This window comes from Ctenopharyngodon idella, chromosome 12, assembly GCF_019924925.1.
Source record: "Ctenopharyngodon idella isolate HZGC_01 chromosome 12, HZGC01, whole genome shotgun sequence".
Taxonomy (NCBI): domain Eukaryota; kingdom Metazoa; phylum Chordata; class Actinopteri; order Cypriniformes; family Xenocyprididae; genus Ctenopharyngodon; species Ctenopharyngodon idella.
Window position 1 is genome coordinate 24,231,992 of NC_067231.1, and position 22,541 is coordinate 24,254,532.

Consider the following 22,541-nt stretch of genomic DNA (forward strand, 5'->3'; position numbering starts at 1 on the left):
AATAGGGCGAGGCAAATGACGTAGATATTAAAGCCAGGTATGTAATATGGGTAATTGCTTTTGCTCCTTTGGCTCCATAACTGGACGGTATTGATAGTCGGTCTTATTGGTATTTTGAGAAGTTTCTTGGACAGTTTTTTTTACACGAATACAAATTGCTTGTTGAATATGCAGCGGATTGCACCTTCATCGAGTGAGTGTTTAACAAATTACAGGGGGGAAGCTGTTCAATTTAAAGGATATCTAATAAGTTAACTCTATATTTACAGTGAGGACCAGACGGGGTCGAAGATACAGTCCCTATCACGAAGGAAAAAGAGGTAAGAGAGTCGTAAAAGGGAAAAACTAATTTTCTCTCTATGGCAGTGTTACGAAACGGGGACCTTAAATCCGCGATTTGGCTTTGTTTCGATATGGACGTGCTCTATACAGTCATCATTTTATGTAGGCTATTTGCATTACTTTGTCAGTTCTTTGTAGATTCAGTCTTCTGCACGCTCAAACTAATTTTCAGTCACTGCTCAGCACGGGTAACGCCGCTATAATTATTGCTTTTGTTGTTATATTTAATTTATTGCTACACTTTAATACGTGAATTATATTATCAGAAAATTAAACAATTAGCGTTGTCAGGCTTTTGTTTGTGCTAATGGATAAAACTTGGGTTTATGGGTTCTGTAAATTAGACCTGCCACAAGATGGCACTGTATTATAAGATTCATTGTAACAATCTTGATACTTTGAATCTTTTCCCGAAACAATCACAGAAAAACTTAAAATATTTTATTTCTCCACTCCTACTCAATAGTTTTAGGCTTTTTTTTTTTTTTTTTTTTTTTTGCAAATGTTTCGATTAACTATTTGTAATGTCATATTTTTTTCGTGTGGGGAAATAGCGCCAATTAAACAAAACTATAGCCAATCAGATTACTTTTAAACATATTTTAACCATGTATAAACAAAAATAAAATCTAGGCCTACTAAATTGCAATTAAGGCGTATTGAATGTTAAAATGCCTTTCAAATATAATGTTAAGTGGGTATCATTATCCATTTTACTCTTAGTAATTTAAGAATTTAATACATTTATTAATTTAAAAGTTCAGTTTGGAGGTAGGCCTATCGTATCGGTATCGTATTAAACAAAAAAAGTGGCATCGCCCATCCAGGAGAATCCGTCACACTCACCTAAATAAAAAACGCCTCTCTCAGGTGTGTGTGTGAAATCGTCGTAAAAGGTGCCGCGCAGCTTCAGGTACAGCAGCACTGAAGCAAACGGCTGACTCCATCTGTGGCCAAACGAAAATGTAAAATCACAGAATAATTTCATGGAGGGATCGCCTGCAAAGATGGTGCGTGTTATGAGCTAAATTAACTAAATTAGACACTCTACAATTAACATTAGTAAATGTATATATAGTTATAAATAGCATGCATATGGCCTATTAAATAAGGCATTAACTAATGTTAATAATTATACCCACCTGGTAAAATTAAGCCATCTATCTCAACAAATTTCTATTATCTTCATTCCATCTCTGTCCAGGATAACATGCATAGACGATGTAAATGTATATGTAAATACATATGTAAAATTAGTCGATGTACTTTGTTTTCTGCAGGTGATCAGAGGGACCCTTCACTTGATATGATTATCTCAGATCTGCATCCACATACCATAGTTAAGGAGCCTGGTTTCATCCATTTCTTTAAGTCTATCAGTAAAGGGCAAAATCCACCAAAATCTGATGTTATACTCTCAAAACTTCAAATTTTGTTTCTCAAAACAACACAAATTGTGCAAAAAGGTTTAGAAAGTGTAGATAATGTTGCATTGTCATCTGAAGTGTGGAATACCACAACAAACAAAACCTATATGACAACTACCTGTCACCTGATTGATAACAAATGGACTTGGCAGTCTTATGTTTTGGAAACCAAACCTCTACCTGAAGAATATAAACCCAGTCATTTTGTTGGGCAGCTTCTAAAAATAGCAGGTAAATGGGGAATTGGAAGCAAAATTAAAGTGGTAATCACAAATGTAGATGGAATGAGGAGAGACATCAAAAAGGCAGGATGGGATCTCATTCCCTGTTTCGCCAACACACTGGATGTGGTCTTCAAGGAGACACTTGAGGCATCTTCTGGCTGGAAAGGGCTAGTGCAAAGATGTCGTGAAATATCTGAGTATTTTTCTCATGTAGAAGCACAAGGTCAACTCAAGAAAGCGCAAAAAAAGATGGGGTTACAGCAACATAATCTGGCTGAGTCCAAGGGTGATAAATGGCTTTCTACGCTGAACATGCTCGAAAGAATCTCAAAGCAGCATCGAGCTGTACATGAAGTGCTTCTTGAATTTAATGTTGACTTGTTGTTAAGTGAGCATGAAGTTAAAAACATAATGAAAACAGCATCATCCCTTAAGGCAATCCAGGACATCGTATCACCATCAAAGCGATACCACTCACTGTCAAACATTATACCACAGGTGGAGGCCATTAGGAAGAAACTCCTGGAGTTGCAACAAGACGGAAATGAGTTTGCAAAGGAATTAGCACAACATTTTAATCATCACTTCAGTAAAGCCAAAGAAAATGACTGGCTGACACTGAGCACTGCGCTTGACCTGAGATACAGAGACATCGCTCTCTCTGAGAAGGGTACTTCTGCTCGCATTAAGAAAACGATCATTGCCGAAATGAAACACCTGGACAAGGAGACTCGAGAGAGAAACTTTAGACAGCCAGACGATTTTGGTGAAGTTCTGAAGAGATACTTGGAAAAGGAAATGTTACAGAGCAATTGGGATCCTCATGCATTCTGGAAATTTCCAAAAGACAAAGACTGGTACCTGAGTGAAGTTGCACGCAAATACCTGGCTGTTGTGTCTACTGCAGGACCGGCTGACATTGCCTTTAACATGGAGAAAGCCAGACTCGTGGCCAGTCGAAGAAGTAGCTTGGATCCGGAACATCTAAATATGATGCTGTTTCTAAATGGCAACCGTTTCCTTCTCCCTTAACTCTATTTAACTCTCTTAATGGAGGGCAAAATCATCATAGCCTGTTAGTCATGAAAGATGAACATTTTTAAAACATTAACTAATATGTTGTTAGCATTATAAAAAATAATACTGATAGTTGATAGTTTTTGATCAAGGGATTTTTTATTTTTTATTAAGGAACAATCTATTTAGACATTTTAATCATCATTAAAGAGTAAAAAAAATTACAATACTATTCCTTATCATCTGACTGCTGTAATGTAAATAAAAAAGTTGCATTAAAAATAAACAAAACTCACAATGCTCTTTTTTCTTAAAGGTGAATAAGCTTATATTTCAAAATATTAGCTATTGATACTCAGTCACCTTTAGCTGAACTTGTAAAATGAGGGTTGACCACAAGATGGCAGTAGGAACACAGTTATACTGTAATAAACCTAGATTAACGTTAGCATTTATCATAATATTTTAACATTCCAGGCAGTAATATAATATTAAGTAATATATAATATCATTTACAATATAATAGTTTTCAGATAATCTATCAATGCACTTGATGTCATCTCATGGTGTGCTTACCACATAGCTCATTTTCACCTTGAATCTGCTTCCCCCATTGTATTTCCATGCAAATCCAAACTGATAATGTGTTCATTTCAGTTTGGAAGAGTTAGGGCCAGATTTACTAACAGCTTGCACCAGCGCAAACCCTCTTTTGGCGTTAGAAAAAAATACTGTCAGGATTTACTAAATAAACACAGTTAAAGGGTTAGTTCACCCAAAAATGAAATTTCTGTCATTAATTACTCAACCTCTTGTCGTTACAAACCCGTAAGTTCTTCGTTTATCTTCGGAACACAAATTAAGATATTTTTGATGAAATCCGAGAGGTATGTGACTCGTCCATAGACAGTAATATAAGCAACACTTTCAAGGTCCAGAAAGGTACTAAAGACATCGTTAAAACAGTTGACGTGACTGCAGTGGTTCAACCTTAATGTTATGAAGTGACGAGAATACTTTTTGTGCACAAAAACAAAATAAAAATAACGACTTTATTCAACCTCTTCTTTTCCTTCCTGTCATTATCCTTACGCATTTGCCACAGTAAGCACCGTGAAGGCTTCCATGTGTACGTCGGAATACTGTTGGCTCACTATTGGCCAAAGCCGTACAAATGAGCACCACTACACATGCGTGTGATGCTGACGCAGGAGCCGGCCAATAATGAGTCGACATTCTGATGTAGAACCTGGAAGTGCTGAACGGAAACAACGTGAGAATGACACAGAAGAGAAGATATTGTTGAATAAAGTCATTATTTTTGTTTTGTTTTTGTGCAAAAATGTATTCCCGTGGCTTCATAAAATTAAGGTTGAACCACTGCAGTCACGTCAACTATTTTAACGATGTCTTTTGTATTTTCTGGACCTTGAAAGTGGTGGTTATATTGCTGTCTATGGATGAGTCATATACCTCTCTGATTTCATCAAAAGTATTTAAATGAATCATGCAAGGAATCATGAATCATTTTAAATGCCCAAAAAGCATGTCTTAAACCAGACGCTAATTTGCCCTGTTTAGTAAATCTGGCCCTTAGAGTAGGCCTACCTACTAAATGAATGACACACTTGTAGAGGTGTCTCTCCATTTTAATGAAGTTTTTTTTTTTTTTAAGGTCCACCACCTATCAAGAGGAATTTACTTTTTGAAATATAATATTTGATTATGGAATTTAATCTGTCAGATCTGTTTCATCAGCATAAACAGTGTGTAGTGGTAGATTTCCCTGAGTCAACATACTAGAATAGCTGTGATACAGTAGTTTTTAGCCTGAGGATGGTTATTAGGCATGTAAATCTGCACAACACTGGATAACTACAACATGAACAAACTTGCTGAGGTATTTTGTTTTACTCTTAAATAATGATTCACATTGACACTCATGAACATCAGTACAAATTATGGCGTTCTAGTGAAGTTTATCAGCTTTCTCTTTTATTGAAAAATAGAACTGTTATTTTGCAAGGGAAAGTGAGGCAGGTCATATATATATATATATATATATATATATTATTTCAGTACAGAATGATACAGACATTAAGTGAAAAAAAAAAAAAATAAAAGAGCAAATACTTGAAAATTAAAGAGATTGTTTACTTTAAGAGAGATAGTATACTTTAGTGTTTGTCAACTGTTTTCTAAAGGAACTGTAGGAAGGTGCTGTGATACAACTGTGCTCATAGTAATCAAGCAAAGAAACTATAGTAACCTCTACGCCATTGTATATGTATACTGTTGTCTCTCTAAGCATAGAAATAGTATTAATGGCCTGAAAGAAAACTACTCAAACTGTAGAGGGAGCCCTGGTGCTCTCAAAACCTGTTACAGTCCAGCATTCCAGCTCAATTTCAGTCTCACAAATCCAATCCCGCACATCTGGTCATCTTCAAAAACTTTGTGTGCAGCGTGATAACTCCAAGACCACTTCCTTAACCCATAAAATAAACAAAAATTAAAGGGCAACAAAAGAAAGGAAAAGAAAAAATTGGCACGTTTGATTATCCTCCATTTGTGCTCGCAGAAAAAAATGGCATAATGCAGCTTTTCAACCAGATATAAGGCAACACAAGTCCCTCGTACCCCTTTAATAAAGCCCTTTACCAAACCATTCTATACACAGAAAACACCTCAGGAAACAGAGTCCGCATTACAAACATCCCTCAGTTTCTTTTTCAGAGTTCTTATTAATCGTACCTTGTTCCTCTGTACAGACATGCTGATTTCACAAACCAATGAAAAACAGATGAGCAAGCAAATAATGCAGTTGTGGTCTTAAGAGTGTTAAAGCTGATGCAAAACATAACAGATCACAAAGTGAAGGTAAAAGGCCACAGAAATCTGTACAATAATTCTATATCACAGAAACTAACTGTTTATGAATATAACCAATTCTACAAAATGGTGTTCTCTTCAGCTTCTAGTGTGCTTATAATGTCAGATTACAGGGCCAGCACTGTTGACTAAACAATAAGGTCAATTAAAAAACTCAAATATACATTAAATGAATAACTAAACATGATGTACATATATCAAAAGTGGAACACTGTTAAATTATCTCCCCAAAATATAAGTGTGATAGAAAAAAAAACAAAAAATTTCAAAGTGCACAATGAACAGTTAATACTTGCTGGGATACCAGGATGTTAACCAATGGCAATTATTTGATGTTTTCTGTGGTAAACCAGGGCCTATAGTGTTAAGTATCTTGTCAGTTTTAGGGCAAATTTGTCTAAATGTTAACGTCTTTTTTTTTTCTTGCTAGTTTGTAAAATTCTCCTAATAGAGACCTAAATGTGAAGTGTGTAATTTATGCAACTCTAAACAGAATTTCAAAAATGAGTGATGTTTTTTGAAAAGTTCGCATCTGGCATTAGTCAAGCAAATGCGTAGCCCCGCCCCCAAACTCCCATGATTAGCTGAGCCAATGATATGGAATCTATTTAAATATTCCAAATGACCTATAAATAAACTTTTTTTTTAATTATTATTATTATTTATAGATTCCATTTTGGTGTTGTTAGTGGTGCAGAAATTACACACTTCTCTTTTAAGGAAAATTACGTGAAAGCTATACATAACTAACATAATATTGCATGGTGGATCAAGTTTGCTCATTTTGAGATTAAAGAATTTTAATGAAGTACATTTCTGTCTATGTTTAACCGAGGCAGAGGGTATGGCACTAACTCACAGAGTGGCTATACAAGTTACAGTCTTATCACGGTGTGTTGATCTCTCTTGAAAACCTAAATACAAAAATACAAAGAACTACAAGAGTCATTCAGAGATGAAAACCCTCTATAGCCACTTCTGCTCATGAGCATGGTTTCGAGGCACTACACTAGACCCTGAATAAGAGAGCTACCTCTTCATCTCCGAGCCTATACAATGATAATCAAATAGCACACTTCTCAGCCCTCTTGACATCAATCCTCATTCACACACACAAAATTGACAAGTCATCATTGGTTCCACTTAGTCTGATTCTACTGCCTCCAAGTAAAGCAATGTCTCCCCTGCTTTCGGTTTCTGTATCCCATCAATCTAAAGTCTCCAAGATTGAGAATTTCATGTGACCTGACAGGAAATCCCCTTAAACACACATGGACCACATGACAAAGTCCAGATCTACTACATAAACAACTCTCGACAGTAAAAAGGTAACATATGCCAGAGATAAAACGTTCTGTTGAACCTCCAAACACGTTTATGGTATTCCAATCATTAATTCAACATTTACATCAATACAGTTTTGTGTACAAGGCAAAATTTAGGATATAACTTAAAGATGGAATCAAAAACTGTAAAACAGGAAACTTAAGACTGTTGGCATTAGTTTGGAAGCATTTTCCGAGTCCAAAGGCATAAGGCGAGCTTCATCTGAGTACTGCGTCGATCATGGGAGAATATGAGGCTTGGTTCCACGCAAACCTCCTGTATCAGCATTCCCAGTGGTCAACACTGGAATTCATTAATGATACTCACGAGACTAATTACCATTTGAAATGGAATTCCCTTGCCTCGGCATATGCAAACACAAGCACATTCCTCTCTCAGCTGTGGCGGCTCTGGCGAAAGTCGCTAGTAACAGAGGGTTTGTTTACCTGAACTAGGAATTGTAGTGAAAAAGCATTTAGCAAGGGCTAAAACATACGTTTTCCCTTTCATCTCCATTATAAAATCAGTCCTCCACGTCAATGTACAAGCTTTGCATCCACCAATCGACCACAACCCACCTTCACCACTTCTTTTAGTCTTTGCAAAGACTGTTCTGGTAATTTACAGTTCATTTTACACCCTAATCTCATCGTCATCATCATCCATGTAGGAGAAGTCCGTGTCGTCTTGCACACGAGGTGAGCTGTACTTGATGTCATCCATATTCCCCTCATAAATCTGATTGTGGAGTTTTTCCTCCAGCGCGGTGGACCCTGAACTTGAGACCGAACAGCTGTCCAGGTGTTGATGGTTCCTGGTTTGGAGCTCTGGAGTGTAAGGGTTGGTGCCCGGCCTTTGGCGTGGGGGTCGGATCGGAGGAAGGGGGTCCTCTTCCTCCACTTCATTGGGAGGACTCTGGGGCGGCGAGCTGCGCCCCTCGCTACTCTTCCCCTCTTCGAATCCCAGATCGTCATCATCTAAGCCCTTCTTGTCCATCACGCTCAGGATGTCGCCCAGCATAGAGGGTCCCAGATCGATGTGGAAGGACATGATGGACTCAGCATGTTTCATGCCTCCGGTGTAAGGAACTGATGGACGCAAGTCGGTCAGCTCACCAAAATTCCTCTCGTCCAGCTCCAGGTCTGATACAGTGGGCGCTGCAGCTCCATTAAGCGGCTTTCCATCAACTTCCGGAACGTTCTTTAAAGGACTTGAAGACACGCTCTTGGGAAGGTGGATATCAGTACCTCGTCCTGCATTGTCATCATTCAAATATGGCAGCGAGATTGCATTTTTTACATAACTTGGCGAGCCACTGGGGGGCGCCAGTTTGGATTTGTCAGGCTTGTCACGATTGACCGACTGGGAGCGCTTGCTGCTTCGGAACGTACGGGAAAGGAGGCTCTGTTTAGGTGAGCTCTGCTGTACCTCCGGCTCCCTTGGTGGCTCCCCTGAACGGCTGCTAAGAAAGGAGGTGTCACCAAACGCGTCGCCTCCTCGTCCCACATGCATAGTGTGACGGAAGTCTCCCAGAGGTGCGCTGATCATCTCTGCAGTCAGGTCAGCACGAGAGCGCCGCTTTGACTGGGAGGACGAGGATACAAGCTGCTTCAGAATAGGCATGGTGACTTCTCAAATACTGTCCAAAGAAAAATAAAATCACCAGTCTTTTCTCGCCAAGAGATGGGTCACTCTTTCCTTTGACAGTGTAGGTCCAGGACAGTGGTCACGATGAAAACTCTTCCAAAAATCTAGGACACATTGCCATTTTTATCCTAAAGTACAGTGTCCTGCCTTCAACATCTGACAAGTGACCTATAACAGAAGAGAAAAGAAACAATAAATGCCATTTTATTTTACACAGCCAACATTTTATTACCTAATCTGAGACAGACTCTTTTATTTTAGAACTTGAGTTGAAATGTACATGATACTTTGAATTTCTGGAGATTTTGGGCCATGCTGTTGACATCACATGCTAAATTTATGTCCCAATTTGTTTTAAACAGATTAATTGCAATGGAAACTTGGCTTTGAAAAAGAAAAAGGGAGGTGAAAAAAAACTAAGCATTTCACCACTAAAGCCACTTGAAGTATTACATAACACATAAACGGAGAGTTGGAAGAGGTTGGAAAAGGAATTCCTATTTCATCCCATTAGCCATGAACCTTTTTATTGTTCTTGGAGGAAGTGCGGTCATGAAAGGGTGACACGTTGCACGGGTGTTGATTTACAGAGCTCCTGTTACTGAAGGATTTACTTTTGCATGGTGGTCACAATGTCACCACAAAAACCAAAGCTTTGTACACTTCCAACTTGGCTTGCTATGAACTTTTGAACCATCTGTTTACTCAATTGAGGAATCTAGAATTAAACCACACAAATGGCATGCCAAATTTTAGAGCCTAAGATCGACTTTCAAAAAAATGCATTATTGACTTCTATAGTGTCATTATTGGCATGGCACATCAGTGCTCCAAAAATGATCATGGAAAAGCATACAACAGAATCCTCCCTTGAACCTGTATACAAATACTGCTATATTCGAACTGAAATTGTAATTTAGTAAAACAACAATGCTATTCCAAACAGTAAAGAAAGTTCAATGAAAGTAGCCTTGCTTAAAAAAAAGAACACAATGTACGAATTAAAACAAATAAAAGGGTGCAATGCAGATATCAGGCAGTAATGTGTTCCAAGGCACAAATCCAAGTCACAAATCCCTTCTTTCCAAATCCACATTCACTTCATGATTACATAACCATGATCTCAAAGGATCCTGGGAGCACAGACTTGTAAAGGGTTGCATTTCTTCTTAAATTCAACTCACTCCAGTGCAGAATTCTCTGTAGTATGTGCCAGGCCCTTATATCATGTGGAAATCTAGACCTTTATTCTGTTGTACTCCACTGCAGCTGCCTGAGATTTTCCTTCCAGACCTGCTGACAAGGTAGTTTTTCCCTTTTCCCTTGACACCTTTCTTGCATTTTTCACCCTTCTTTTTGACTGCCCCTTTCCTTTTCATACGTAACTAGGTACTTTAATCATTCTAGTTCCAATTAACTATTTGGGTTTTGTAATTCTTCTAGTAATCTGGGGAAGAATGAACAGAAACAGTATAACATTTATTTCCATTATGAGACTTTCCAGATACTGATTTGCAATGGCTTAAGGTGGTTTAAGATGGCTCGGATGTGTACATATTAAGCAAGTAAATAAATACATAAACAAAAGTATGTAGTAAGTAATAAAGTATGAATAATAAATACATAAATTAAGCAAATGTATTAATAAACAAGTACAATAAACAGTGAAAGATGGATTATAACATTCTGTTAGGCTTTTAAAAAGCTTATATATTACTACATGTATTATTATTATTAATTCTAATTGCTTGTAAACTGCATGTAAGCTACTGCATGAGGTTTTTTTTTTCTTCGCTTCTTCGCATCCTTTCTCTTAAAGCGAAACATATTGCATGTCTTGGAAGAGTAATGGTGGTTGTATCATCCTATTGTAATGTCACTGTAGAGGGTATGAAACAAAGGGAAAGTATAAAAAGAGAACGACTGAACACAAGAGAATTCAAGTGCTCTTTGGAGTCACTGTGAACTTTTTGATCCCCAACTGGGCGCAGTGATTTATGGTTTAATAATCTAATTATTTGCTTCTTTACACAGGGGAGGCCTATTAGCCTTGACTGACCACCAACAGCAAACAAAAGACTTAAGACACACCAATCACTCAAAGAAACCATGATTAAAGAGTTGCACAACAAACAAAAGCCTAAAAAAGTCTGATTTCTCTGAAACTAAGGTGAAAACATGAATCGGAGCAGGCTTTGCTTGTTGCCGTCTAGACGGTTGTCCGTAATTCTCCATGTTTTCAAACATGACTTCATAGCCACCCCCGGGTTGTGTGCATGCCATCTGGATGAATGAGATCCAGGCAACAATATTCCAAAGACACGTCACCCCACCAAAACATTTGCATCTCTGACAACAAAAGCCCATTGAGCGACTGTAGCTGTGAGAGAACAGAGAAGGGTTTGATAAACGATAAGCTCTCCACTTGAGTCAAAGAACTGGGCGTCCCTGTGGAGGATTCAGCTCTGCCCGCTGGCAGATTGACCTCATTGTTGAATCACAGCATATCGCCCCACTCCAGGGTCCAGATAGATATGTTGTATCTGTGTTTGTATGAATGCACAGTAATGCAAGACACACTAGTTCCTATGTAAAGGATTTTGATCATATATAAATTAACACAAATCAAGAAAGGGCATTTTTAACATCAGGACATAATGAGCTTGAATTAAAAAGGTACACTATGTAACTTTTGGCACTCTAGCTGTTAATAAATAAAACTGCATGCGTCTTGTGGAAGAACACTGTAGATGGTGTTAATTAATTCTGGTTATATATATGACGAGTCACGCAGGTACTGGGCTACACCTCAGCAGTTGTCGTCCCACTCGGTCTAAAATAGTCCATATATATATATATATAAACACTTGCTATAAGTGTACCGTAGTGATTCAGGATAAAACAAAAACACGGTTTGGAAGATGGATTCATGATGTACTGCTCATTACATAAATTTTGTAAATTTTAAGTAAATTAATTTTTTTTTTTAAAAAGTAATGGTAAAGACAAAACTGTATTGCATCAAATGGATTTAAATATATATTCAAATGGTGAAACGATATCTAAAAAAAAAAAAAAAAAGGTTATCGTTTCACCATTTGAATATATATTTAAATCCATTTGATGCAATACAGTTTTGTCTTTACCATTTTTTTTTTTTTTTTCTTCTTTTTTTTTTTAGATATTTTAACATTATACATCTTACAATGCCTTTTTAAAATACACTGGCTTATGTCATTTATGTTGTAGAACAAAATGTGAAAGTAATATTAACCTCAGCCCTCATTCTAAGTAATTCAAAAAACCGCTAGGGTATTCCCATGGGAACCCATGTCGAATTAGCCTACAAATTAATGTCATAAATCAGAACTGAACAGCTCTATTGCTCCAGTGGTAGGAAAATCCCTTATTAAGCAATGTATATATGGCTCACAGGGCAAGATTAATTATATTTTTAAAGGCCCACTGAAGTGCCTTGGAACGCGCAGCATATATTGGTGTAATTTCCACTGAAACAAAGACAGAGCAGGGCATATCGAACTGCTCCTCCCCTTTTTAAAAACAGCCAATAGCTTTTTGTTTATATAACAGCTTGGCCAGAGCTGTTGAGCTTGGTAAAGCAGCAGTTTCCTCCTAATTTTTAACCATTTCTCCTCCTAATCTCCATATTGCTTTAAAATATAGCATTCCGTGCAGAATTCAAATGGGTCCAACACGTTTTCTGGTATGCGTCGACTCGCGCATATGATCCACTCTGTGCTATCGTGTCTCTGGACCGGAGCAGACTGTGCACGCTGCGGTGGTTTGACTTGATTCGCCCCAATGGAAAGCATATTTACACTGTCTGAATCGCTCCCTATCCCATATACTGTATAGTGCACTATGTGCCATTCACCATGTAGAAAATAGTAAATGTGTGAACAAGTGACTGATTTAAGCCGCAGCTTCAGCGTCTTTTTAGATTCTAGAGAGCATTTGATTGGACAGAAAATCTGATGAGAAGCTGAAGTGCAGAGTGATGTCATCTAAATCTTTGATTCATATTGGCAGAAGTGAGAGACTAAGTTTTGAATGCTTATATCTTCTAAATTCCCATTGTTTTGGAGCACACTAACATTCATACTAAAAGCCAAAAAACTTCCATTTTGATTTCATGGGGACTTTAACTGGTTTTCTATAAATTAATTCTGTAGAATTAATTCAGTTTGTTATATTAAGTGTTTTTAATCCTTAAATTTGAAATTTAAAATTAAATTAGTAAACATTTACCATTCAAAACTGAACTGTCATTACAAAACTATTTCACTCAAATGAGAATAGAAAAAAAAATCTGGTTGATTTTGTTAGAATAAAAAAAAAAAAAAAAAAAAAAAAAAAAAAGAGAGAGAAAATTGAAACAACAATAGGGCATTTTTAATTAATAAATTAATTCATACTTTTTGTGAACTGTGTTGTCAACTGTCATGAACTGGTTGTCATGAACCAAGCTTCACAAAAACACAAAGTCTTTGGTCCTTTTCATGCCTATTTCCAGCAATCACAGCTTCTAAACGCTTCATTAACAGCTACACTCAGGGGATTTCAGAGCACGTCATTTGTGTTCAGCATCATTACACATCAGTACATCAGTACAAAATCCTAACAGCTCCTGAAAGACAACACACCAGCTAAAAATCTCTCTCTGCCTCTGGACATGTGTGTACATATCAGAGCTCACTGGAGACCTACAACTTCACAGCTGCTCGAACCCTCGTGATCAAACTCAGTGAGGGTCTAACCACACATCTGCAGGGCCTCGTTTCAGCAGGGCCTCGTTTCAGCAGGGCCTCGTTTCACAGCCTCCAAACCGGGATAACAGGAGACCCGCTACGGTCTCGTCAACATTCCTAAGCGTGAAACACACAAATACTCTCACAAGAAAAAATATATTAGTCTGTCTCGTCTGGCAGGAGGCCGTTATGGCAATGACGGTAGAAAAACAAAGGATGGATTGTGGGTTAAAATGTAGAAATATTTTGAGGTTTGGGTATGAATGTGGCCATCAAGCCCACAGCCGTATTTACACAACGCACTTTTATGTACGCAAGTCACCAGCCAGAGATTAAGACCAGGAAAAATAAAGCAACTATGGTATAAATGATTCACATCTTTACCACAAGCATTCATCCCATGCTGTTAACTCATGATGTCATGATCTCTTGCGTAAAGTGTCCTCTCATGCAAAGCACATGGAAGGAAGTCAGATGAGACGCTCCACTAAATGAAACACCAGCTGTCACTTAATGTTATTGTACTCTTGTTTATAGATCGGTTTTAATCTTTTAAGAGTACTCATTACTTATTAAACGGGGTACTTACACGCTCTGGAAGAGATCATAACTATTCTTCCAAAACAAAAGCAGCTTTCTGTTATTATGGTACACAACTCTGGAACTCATTACTGTGTTTTATTTAAGCAAAAATTATGAATATTACACATTACATCAGAATATAGTCACGCTTTAGACATGACATGTAATGAAGCACATGCAACCTTGTCAGTCATGACTATTCACATTACAGCATAACATTACGATTGTTTAACTTTTTTTTTAATTAAAGGATTAGTTCACTTCAGAATTCAAATTTCCTGATAATTTACTCACCCCCATGTCATCAAAGATGTTTATGTCTTTCTTTCTTCGGTCAAAAAGAAATTAAGGTTTTTGAGGAAAACATGCCAGGATTTTTCTCCATGTAGTGGACTTCACTGGGGTACAACGGGTTGAAAGTCCAAATTGCAGTTTCAATGCAGCTTCAAAGCGCTCTACACGATCCCAGCTGAGGAATAAGGGTCTTGTCTAGAGAAACAATCGGCCATTTTCTAAAAAAAAATAATTAAAATGATATACTTTTTAACCACAAATGCTTGTCTTGCACTGCTCTGCGATGCGCCACACATTGCGTAATCACGTTGGATTTTGCGTGGGATCTATGAGGACCTCTATAAATGATCTATACTAAAACACTATATATTTAAACTTAATTGTTATATTTGTCTTAGTAACATCAAAGTCCCTTTCAAATAAAGTCTGTTCACTCGGCAGCCATATTTGCAATGCCTCCGGGCAGCTATTTCGGGCATCCAATACTAAGTCCTATCTATTTGAATGAGGGAAATCCTGAAATCTCAAAAACTGCCTGCAGAACTCAGAATATAACATATTTCAAATCAGCAACAAAATCTAACATAAATTGTACCATGACTGTTGTTTCTTATGCTCAAATAGCGTTAAAAAAAAAGCTTATTTTTCAACCTAGACCAGCTAATGCGCATGTGCAGTCCTAAGCGCGAGTCTCAAGTTTCTATAGGAACCAGAGATTCTAATGGTAAATGACTTTACCAATCAGCGATTGGCTTTTTTATTTAGAAGGCAGGATGTATTCTGCCATATTGCACTTTACAGTTTCTCCCAAGTAATAGGAGTAAACCATCATCATCATATATATAAGATATATAAGATGCAGAAAAGGCCTACGCCAGCCTGTGATTCATAGAGATAGGACAGCAGGATTGAGGCACATTCATCCATTTGATTAATGTCCAGACAGTACATAATCTCTTTAAGACTTAACATCCCTTTAAGAGACTCCGCTTTTGGAGAGGTTGATGGTGTCAACTGTAAAACACTGAGCATTCCTGTCTGCCTGGCACAATGCCCCCATATTAAACACTTAACAAGCAGTCAAATCAGCCATAAACTGTCAATACAGTTTTGATTGTTTAAGGCTGATTTGACTGCTGTTAAGTATTTGTAGTATTACAGTATACTACAAATTTAAGCAATGGTAGACATACTCCAGGAAGTACAGCATTGCACAGAGACTCTGTCTGCATGATACACTGCAGGAGATTCACACCACAGCGTGATATTCAGTGCTGCTGCTATCTGTCATAAAATAATTCAACTGTGATGTATCTTCTATGTATGCAGCTGTAAAATATCAAAAGTGTTTTTAATTTCATACCGCTGGTGGTTGGTTACAGTGTAAACATGGTCCATGTCAATGTAGGCCTTCTATATAAAAAATTAAGAACAAATATTCATTACAATTTTACTTTATTAGGATGATTAACAAAATATCATCCTTATATAGTCCCTAACATGTTAACGAACTTTAGATGTTGTCCTGTATGGTTGCAGGAAAGCGATATATAAACACACACATTCACAAGAAATTTTCATTGAAACCAGGAACTGGTTGAAAGTATAAAAGAGCCAAAAGGTTTTCATATGTTATTATTGACTACAGTTACAACCCGTTTTTCCTGTTAACCCCTCCACAAGCCGGAGGCCTAATACAGACACTGATATTAAGTGGTGAATAAACAGATGGAAATATAAATGTGATACGGGGAAGACATGAAGACACCCACCAAATCAACCAATAGAATCCCTTCTCACACCTATAAACACTCTAGAAAAAAAAATATGAAACTGTGATAAACGTAAATGTGTGTATACATTCGGTCCAACACTGTGGACACAGAGGGAGAGAGAGACACTTATATGTGCACCTGTTTTGACACAAACACACTCAATAAGCAGTGACAGTGAAGAGTTAGGACCAAAACATGTACATATATGTGAACGCAAACACTGTTTGAAAAGCAACACGTATGTAAAGTAGAAATTTTGAAGACTGTTCTGGTCGCTCTTTGCCATGCAATCACAATGAAGGTTTCAGAAAATCAGAAATTCACAAATCAGAAAAGAGGGTGCAGGATTTTTCAGATTTTAGTCTGTTCCTCACACAAAGCTATTGTATGGCTTCAGAAGACTGGGGATATATTGCATAGTCATATGAACTACTTTTATGGTTTTTTTTTTTTTTTTTTGCATATTTATGAAGCTTGACAGCACTAGTCCTCATCCACCTAACATTATACTGAAAATACCAAGATATTACTCAACCCTCAGGTTGTGTTCAGGTCATTTTGACCTGGAGAGGCTTTTCTTTTTCCCGATAATGCTAGTTAATGTTCTCGCATTAGACTAAAACTTACTGACTTTACTCACCCAGGGTAGAACTACTTCCCCAAATGTTTTAAGATTTTTTTTGTGGGAACCCAAAAGTTGTTAAAAAGTCACTCTTTGTGCTTCACAGAGGAAGGAAAGTCAGGTTTAAAATGACATGAAGTCAGTAAATGATGACTACGTTCTCAATTTTGGTTAAACTATTACAGGGAGATGGCAGGATCATTAACAGATTATAACTCCAACAAAGAAACACACAAAGTTCAACCACACTACAGAGTACTATCAGCTTTCCAGTCTAGTTTTTTGAAAGTTTTCTCTCGGCTCGGCCAAGACAGGATATTATGCATTAGCTTAGTTGGCATTCAGCAGCCAGCGGGGTAAACAGATATACTCTGTGTGCTTGTGCTTTGAGTTTCTCTGCCAAACATGCTGAAACTAACCACAGGGATTACACACTAGAATGTAGAAAACACTAAACTGTGTTTAAACGAGCAAGCCTCATGTGCCACACACAAACACACCTTTAATTCTTTCAACCGTTCAGTCTGACTTCACGTTTCACGATACCTCTAAAAGAAGCTTTACCTTTTCGTCAAAACCACTTTTATGGCTCACATTTTACAGGAATCATTCTTCTTGCAAGTCAATTTTCGGTAAGGTGAAGGTTGCAGCTCTGTAATCACAGCATATAAACAGACAGAACGTGGCCCTACTAATCAAGTAGATGATTAACTTTCCACATCCTTTCCACTCCACATTCCTGCTGTTTTCCTCTGCCAAATGCCCATGGGTTCAGATTTAGCCAACAATCCCCTCACAGCTGTGTAATTCTGCACACAATCAGAAAACTTTAAACCCAGGCTAAGAGTGCAAATAACGATCGCTTTTGAAAATGCAAACGGCATAATCTGGTTTGAAGGCTAAGAAGAGTGTCTGCTTGGAATTTAGGCCCATAACCCTTTCCAAACGGCACAGACGAGAATGAGGAGTGAGCCAGCAGTGCTATGTCTTCCTTGGGTGTTGCCGGCAGTTTTGGGGCCCGTGTGTCTAGGACACACAAGCATGAGTGTTGAAGAAATGCAGACACGCATCGGGTGGTGCCATCTTGGCAGAGGTGCTACACGACTGTGAGCCAGCAGGCTGGCCACAGTCCTCACAGGGCATTTCCATCCAACATCTCATTAGACAGACAGAAAATGAGGCCAATGTTATGGTGTCTCTGAACATTTCTGATGGGGAGAGTGGGTAAATCACCCCCTTAATCTATAGCAAGCTGTGCTGTATTTATGTCATATGACCACTTTAGAAAGGGCCCATCATATAAGCACATTCTTTAATGGTAAAACTTCTTTTATTTCAAAGGGAATTTTTTGCATTGTAGTCAAAATTCATTTTTATGCAAATTTATCCAGGTCTAAAATATATATTAAAAAAAACAATTTTCAATGTAAAAGTACTTTATTGGCATGATTGCCAAACATTATAACACAAACAAGTTATGACAAGAAAAAGCAATATACAGTAACAAAGTATGTGCTAAAAAATAAGGTGCCAGGTACTAAAAAATAATATATAAATAAATAAATAAAAAACTATGCATTTCATATACAATTCATAAATCATACATGGTGAATTTGCCATTGTATAAAACCATGTGAATTATTTGGATAAAGATTAGCCATTAACTAAATATAAAAATGTATAAAATAATTATATATAGCTTACTATTACTATTATTAAGTGTCATTACAAAATGGTTGAATTGTTTCATAACAAATACTACTACTATTAATATTAGGGGTGCATGATATATCGGCTACCATATCGGTATCGGCCGATGTGTGTTCATGTTTAAAGTTATCGTTATTGGCCTGATAAGAAAAATTGCCCGATATATTAAAGCTGATAAATAATGTATTATTTCCTTCAGAGACACTTCAGATGCGCACTGTTTGCCATGATGGTTATGAGTTGCTTGAAATATGATTGGAATACAGTTAAGTGCAACATGTACAGCGCAAGTTTGTCATATAGGCTACATAAAATTATAATGAGAACATTATAATTGTGTGCATTGGACATAGGTTTAAATGGTGAGACTTGTTTTTGTAATCAGGCTCTCAAATTATATAAAAATTTGGATGTAGATTTTTCGGCCAATATATCGGTTATCGGCTTTCAAATATAAAGAATTAACGGTTATCGCATCGGCCAAAATTTTCATATCGGTACATCCCTAATTAATATTTAAATGGTGGATTATTCAAATAATCTGAATATAAACCCTTTTCAGGGCTGGTTAATAAAAATGCAAATACAATGCAGAAAAAATTAAGACTTGTACATTAGGGATGGGACTGATAATTAGTTTTATTTTCTCATTTATGTTCATAATTTTATTTGAAACATAAATTATTAATTTATTCCTCAATGACTCAAATTACCCGATGACATGCCATGGCTCAAATGGGACCACAAGTTATATTTCTATGCCCCTATAATGATACAAATGCTTTCTTTTCCATTTCACTTTGAAATATAATTAGGTGTATTTGGCAACATATATGAAAAGTGCCACAGTTTACTCCAGTCGGCGACTGTGAGCCATCTGTGAGCCATCATGTTCCTCCACCCATGCTCAGTTCTCCACACAGCAACAATTTATGAAGCACTTTGCTGAAGTCAAACAGATAAAGATGATATTTCTTAGCTGATCTTCCAAAATATCTTTGAATTGTGAAATGCAGACTTTGGACAACTTGTTGTCATATATCTTTTCTCTCTGGGTTCAAAAGTTGAACCATTTTGGATCATTTGAAAAACTGATTTTTACCAATCCTGCTGTTTCTGTAGGTAATTGTGCAACAATAAATATGTCTACAGCATGAGTCACTGGCGAAGGAGGCTCAAGTTGTTTGCGTTATACATTATAGACGATATAAAGCCTGTCTTTCAAAACAACTTCCTTCACAGGTACACAAGACACCAGTCAAGCAGCATTTTTCAAGGCAGCACCCATGAAAAGGAAGGTCTCTATAATTTACAACTTTCTGTTTTGCCCATAGGAATTCCCCATTGGCATCAAAAGAATACAAGAGCACCTTGAGAAAGCCAAACTCGCAACATTCAATCATTAATTGATTGACTTTTTTTTTTTTTTTTTTTTTTTACATCCTAAACAGCTGAATAAGTTCTAAGACTGGTCTCAACTTAGCTATATTATACATTGAGAGAGAAATCACCAAATTCTCCTGAACAGCTTTCAATTTAAACAATCCTGTCTGAATGACCTAAAAAGACAATCTCAGAGCCCACACCAATACTTCTCACAATCCCTTGCACCTGAAACAACTTATGGGGAACATAATACATAGCCTATCACTTTAAAAAAAAAAAAATTACACAAAACAAAATTATCTTCATTTACATTTAGTTCAGCCTTTCTTTAAAGCCATTCTGAACTTAAATTATCATAATTGCGAGCTGCAGATTTCTTTTTAGGTCTTAAAATCAAACAAATCCATTTGCTGTTGACAGCAAAATATCGGTTTTCAACATTAATTTCTATATATTTTTAACAAAACCCTAAAAACCCCCAAAAGAAAACACTTTAATAAAACAACATTGCAATTGAAATATGTTAAAACATATGTCATTTTTGGGTATTTTACATGTCATCATTTTGGAAGTTAGAGCTTTTTATTAAATTCTAACTTGTAAGTTTGAAAAATACATTTACTAGTCATAAACTCGTAATTACTGTAATTGTGACGTCTACAAAGCATTAGACAATTCTAACTCTCCTGCAATGACAAAATACCAATTAACTTAAAGTAAAAAACAAACAAACCATGATTTCCATGAAGTCCTCTCAAGCGGTGACTCAACATGGTGACGACAGTCTTTGTATATTTATGCATGCATGCATGATGTGGTTCAAGCACTGATTGCTAACGCACAGCTGTCAGTGCGGTTCAGCTCTACTAGGTCTGAAAAGAGCAAGGTCCAGTCACTTTACACCCTTAAACCAGATGTTCCTGGTTAGAAGAGAAGAGTAGCTCCAACATTTTGAGAGTTCAGTAACAGAACTATTTCTCAAAGCAGAATTAATTGCACACAATGCACAGTCACTATTACAAATATTTACCATGGTTGCCACCAAAATATTATGACAATGGTGGCTAACACAAATTAATGCAATGCAGAAGTAATAACTGCAGCAACTACAGTATTTTGGTACTCATGATCCTACAGGCAGTGCCTTTGGTAAATGTAGTTTCAATAGCATCACCATAGCATTATTTTCTAGTTGCAATCGTGTTAAATGCTGCCCAAATCACTTAATCTGAAATCAACAACACTTAAAGACCATGATTGATTCCCGGCGTTTAAAATAGGAAGCCTGACTAAGCCAATCAATACAAAACTCCACCTTCAACACACTCCCTGACCTAGTGTCTGAGTTTACTGGAGCGTATAAGTGTTCCTCCACAAGGCCTCTGGAAACGCCCAACTGTCTACCCTCAAAGACACTGAAACTGTGGAAGCAAAGTCACAATGATCACAATAGACTTATATAAACAGGCCACAGAAATAGAGCTTAAAGAAGAAACGATATGAAGTATGAGTCAATTCCTTTACACAAACAAAAGAGAAATGTATCTAATATGGCCTTGATTACAACTGTGATAGTTCGCTAATTTTGTGAATGCTTGCCTACTTCACAGAAATAAAATAAAATAAATAAAATTAAATTAAAGTAAAATAAATTCCACTGATCCCATGACCAGAGGTTTAGAGAAATAATAAAATAAAATAAAATAAAATAAAATAATCTCAATAATGGGCCGAGATGCTCCAGCATTCCCCATGACCCATAGGACAAAAGGTTTGGAAAAATTAAATATGAAATCAAATGAAATAAAATGAAAAAGAAAAATCCCAATGGTGGGCCAAGATGCTCCAGAATCCCAATAACAATAGGTTTGGGGAAAAAAAATAAAAAAATAAAAATTTAATTAAATAATAAAAAATTAAATTAAAACTAAATTAAATTATAAAGAAAAAAAAAGGAAAGAAATCCCCACTTCATTCCTGTGGCAAGTTCTGTAAATCTGGTCTGAGCGAGCACAAGCAACAGTAACTGGCCAAAGCTTAGTGAAGGGTCAATTAATCCATTGTTGATCTATTTTGAAAGAAACACAACTGCTAAATTGCTAGTAATCTATGGAAATATAAACATTCTGAAGACCACACATGATTTTTCCACACATGTATGGGTCATGTGTCCATGAATTCGGGCCACATTTGTGGGTTACTTTGAGTATAATGACACTGAGTGACAGAGGGCATATGTTATGGATCTATAAGGATATTGGATTACTCAAGTGAAGCCAAGAGCATCTGGGATGGGAAATGGACACTAATGGAGAAAAGAATTGCTCTTTTTCTCTTTTCACCAGCCACATGCTTGAGGGTAACCACCTGTTATTCTATGAGAAAGAAGGAAACTGACTGAAAGTGAATGATGGGGAGAGATATGAGCAATAAGAGAATGTAAAGAATAATGTACAAATGAAGAGACAGTGAAAAATAAAAATGAATGTTTTTCCTTTTCTCTCTGTGAAAAAGTAGTACACAAGCAA

At 36.9% G+C, this 22,541-nt stretch overlaps 2 protein-coding genes and 1 long non-coding RNA gene across 3 annotated transcripts in view; 2 read left to right on the top strand and 1 right to left on the bottom strand.

Moving 5' to 3' along the window:
• On the top strand, positions 1-6,281 carry si:ch211-152f22.4 (uncharacterized). The gene is made up of 3 exons (XM_051913938.1): positions 1-193; positions 270-320; positions 1,623-6,281. Exons 1-3 carry the CDS (start codon positions 169-171, stop codon positions 3,023-3,025), a joined length of 1,479 nt encoding a protein of 492 aa, XP_051769898.1. The 5' UTR covers positions 1-168; the 3' UTR covers positions 3,026-6,281.
• The window catches only part of cdc42ep4b (CDC42 effector protein (Rho GTPase binding) 4b), a 23,329-nt gene continuing 5,771 nt past the window's right edge, over positions 4,984-22,541 (bottom strand). The window contains exon 2 of the mRNA XM_051913939.1: positions 4,984-9,043. Within this exon, the coding sequence (XP_051769899.1) occupies positions 7,862-8,851 (990 nt within the window). The 5' untranslated portion in view covers positions 8,852-9,043 and the 3' untranslated portion in view covers positions 4,984-7,861. The remainder of the gene's footprint in view (positions 9,044-22,541) is intronic.
• Positions 9,050-13,255, top strand: LOC127523345 (uncharacterized). The gene is made up of 2 exons (XR_007932857.1): positions 9,050-10,179; positions 10,910-13,255. It is a non-coding gene; the product is annotated as an uncharacterized LOC127523345 (long non-coding RNA).